A 2,356-nucleotide genomic window follows, 5' to 3' on the forward strand; every position below is an offset into this window, starting at 1 on the left:
ATATATATATACATATTATATATATACATATATGCATGTATATATGTATGAGGGGGTGTGTGTGTTTGTATATACATATTTATATACATATATACACACACAGATACACACACACACACACACATATATATATATATTTATACACAGACACACACAAAGTGAATATTGTATATTGACACAGAACTGTGGGCCCTTCAATCAATGCAGCTTTTTGGCAAATAATATATATGAATCTATGTGCCTGCATGTGTGTGTGTGTGTGTGTGTGTGTGTGTGCATAGAGAGGAATACAGACAGATATAAATTTAGATATAATTTATCATAAACAATTTCTTTAAAAGCTACTTATCCAACCAAAACTTCCTTCTAATCAATGAGATCCATGGAGATTGATTTAAATAAATTATATTTATTCTCTGCTTCTATAGTCTATATTTACTGAGTCCTTATTGAAAATGCAGGCTAATTCAGCAGTTGTTTATAATGCATATGTGTGTGTGTATATATGTATCTATATGTATGCATATCTCTTTCTCTCTCTCTCTGTACACACACACAAACATATATATATATATATATATATGTAGAGAGAGAGAGAGAGAGAGAGAGAGAGAAAGAGAGAGAGAGAGAGAGTGAGAGAGAGAGATCTACACACAAATATACATACATATATATATATATATATATATTCAAAATAATATTTAATACATAATACATACACACATATTCAAAAATTATATACATATATATTACATATATATATATAATTGCCTGCATCCATTATATGTATTTTTGATATGCTTTAATCCATTATGTGTGCGTGTGTGTGTGTGTGTTTGTTCTTAGGCTTAGTTACAATAAAGACGATTTTACATTAATCTGAGCAGTTACCCTATACGTTTGTCAAGTACAAGTTTATTCTCCAACAAAAATGTTGTTGACAGTAACTTCGAAGTTTTGTCCAGTTAAACAATCATCTGATGATAGCTCAACTAGTTGAAACTTTGAAGCCACACTGTCAACAATATTCTTGTTTAAAAATAAACATATTACATATATACATACATACATACATACACACACACATATATATACATACATACATGCATACATGTGTGTGTGTGTGTGTGTGTATTTGGATATTAGCTTTATGTGAATTATATGGATGTGTATATGTAAATATGCATGCATATATATGATATATACATATATATATATTTATACACACACACACACACACAAGTTCACATACTCTCTCTCTCTCTCACACACACAAACACACACCCTCACATGCTGTATTAATGCTATATGTAAATAAACCAAAGATATACATAGAAGTTTGATTAAATAAGAAAAGCTTCTCCCTTGTTCTGTTTGGCTTCACAATCTGTGCCTTATGCCAGTGAAGAGACCCATCTTGCGCTAGTTGACGGAGAGGTTAGTAAAGTTTGATAGAATGCTTGTAGCATTCAAAGAGGCTGGTATTGACGGTGCCATGTGGTGTCCCGCAATGTTGGTGAGGGCAGGATGGTGGGGGTGGACAGCTGCGTTGCAAATCGACTCCACCGAGTTGGCACCGATGAAGTAGTCAAGGATGTAGGCCCCAATGCTGCCGGTAGTCATTCCAATGCTGTAGGAAAACATCATGATGTTACCTGGAAAGAAGAAGGCAGAAGAAGATGGAAGGCTATACCAAGACAACAACAACAATAACAACAGATTAATAATCAGACAGTAAAATTAAAATAACAGAAGCAGAAATCCAGGGAAATTATTGTGATGATGATGATGATGGTGGTGATGGTAATGTTGGTGATAATAATGATGATGGTAATGTTGATGATGATAATAATGATGATGATGATTATGAGATTCAGTAAAATACAATAATGGAAGCAGAAATCCAATGAAACTATTCTGATGATGATGATGATGATAACAATGATGACGAAAGCTTAGATCTGATGAAACTATTGTGATGATGTTGATGGTGATGAATGAGGATGATGCTAATGCTAATGATAATAATGATGACAATTATGTAAGACAATAAAATACAATAATGGAAGCAAAGAAATCTGGTGAAACTATTGTGATGATGATGATGATGATGACGATGACAACGGGGGATGATAATGAGGATGATGAGAATGAGGAAGAGAATGATGATGATGATGATGATGATGAAGACGATAATGTGTAATGTATACTGTTTCACTCAGACCTTCAGATCCGCAGCAGCAGTAGCATTGTCACAATCAGCATCATCATCATCAACATCAGTATTGTCATTATGATCTTCGTACCCTCCCACCCTGCAATCACCACCACCACTACCGCCGCCACCACCACCACC

At 34.0% G+C, this 2,356-nt stretch overlaps 1 protein-coding gene across 5 annotated transcripts in view; it reads right to left on the reverse strand.

Moving 5' to 3' along the window:
• Positions 1 to 300: 300 nt before the first annotated feature.
• Positions 301 to 2,356, reverse strand: part of LOC106869843 (equilibrative nucleoside transporter 4) — a 17,181-nt gene continuing 15,125 nt past the window's right edge. For all 5 annotated transcript variants that reach the window (XM_014915751.2, XM_014915747.2, XM_014915750.2 and 2 more), the window contains exon 9: positions 301 to 1,655. In XM_014915751.2, the coding sequence (XP_014771237.1) occupies positions 1,423 to 1,655 (233 nt within the window). In that variant the 3' untranslated portion in view covers positions 301 to 1,422. The remainder of the gene's footprint in view (positions 1,656 to 2,356) is intronic.

Source organism: Octopus bimaculoides, chromosome 20 (genome assembly GCF_001194135.2).
Source record: "Octopus bimaculoides isolate UCB-OBI-ISO-001 chromosome 20, ASM119413v2, whole genome shotgun sequence".
NCBI lineage: Eukaryota > Metazoa > Mollusca > Cephalopoda > Octopoda > Octopodidae > Octopus > Octopus bimaculoides.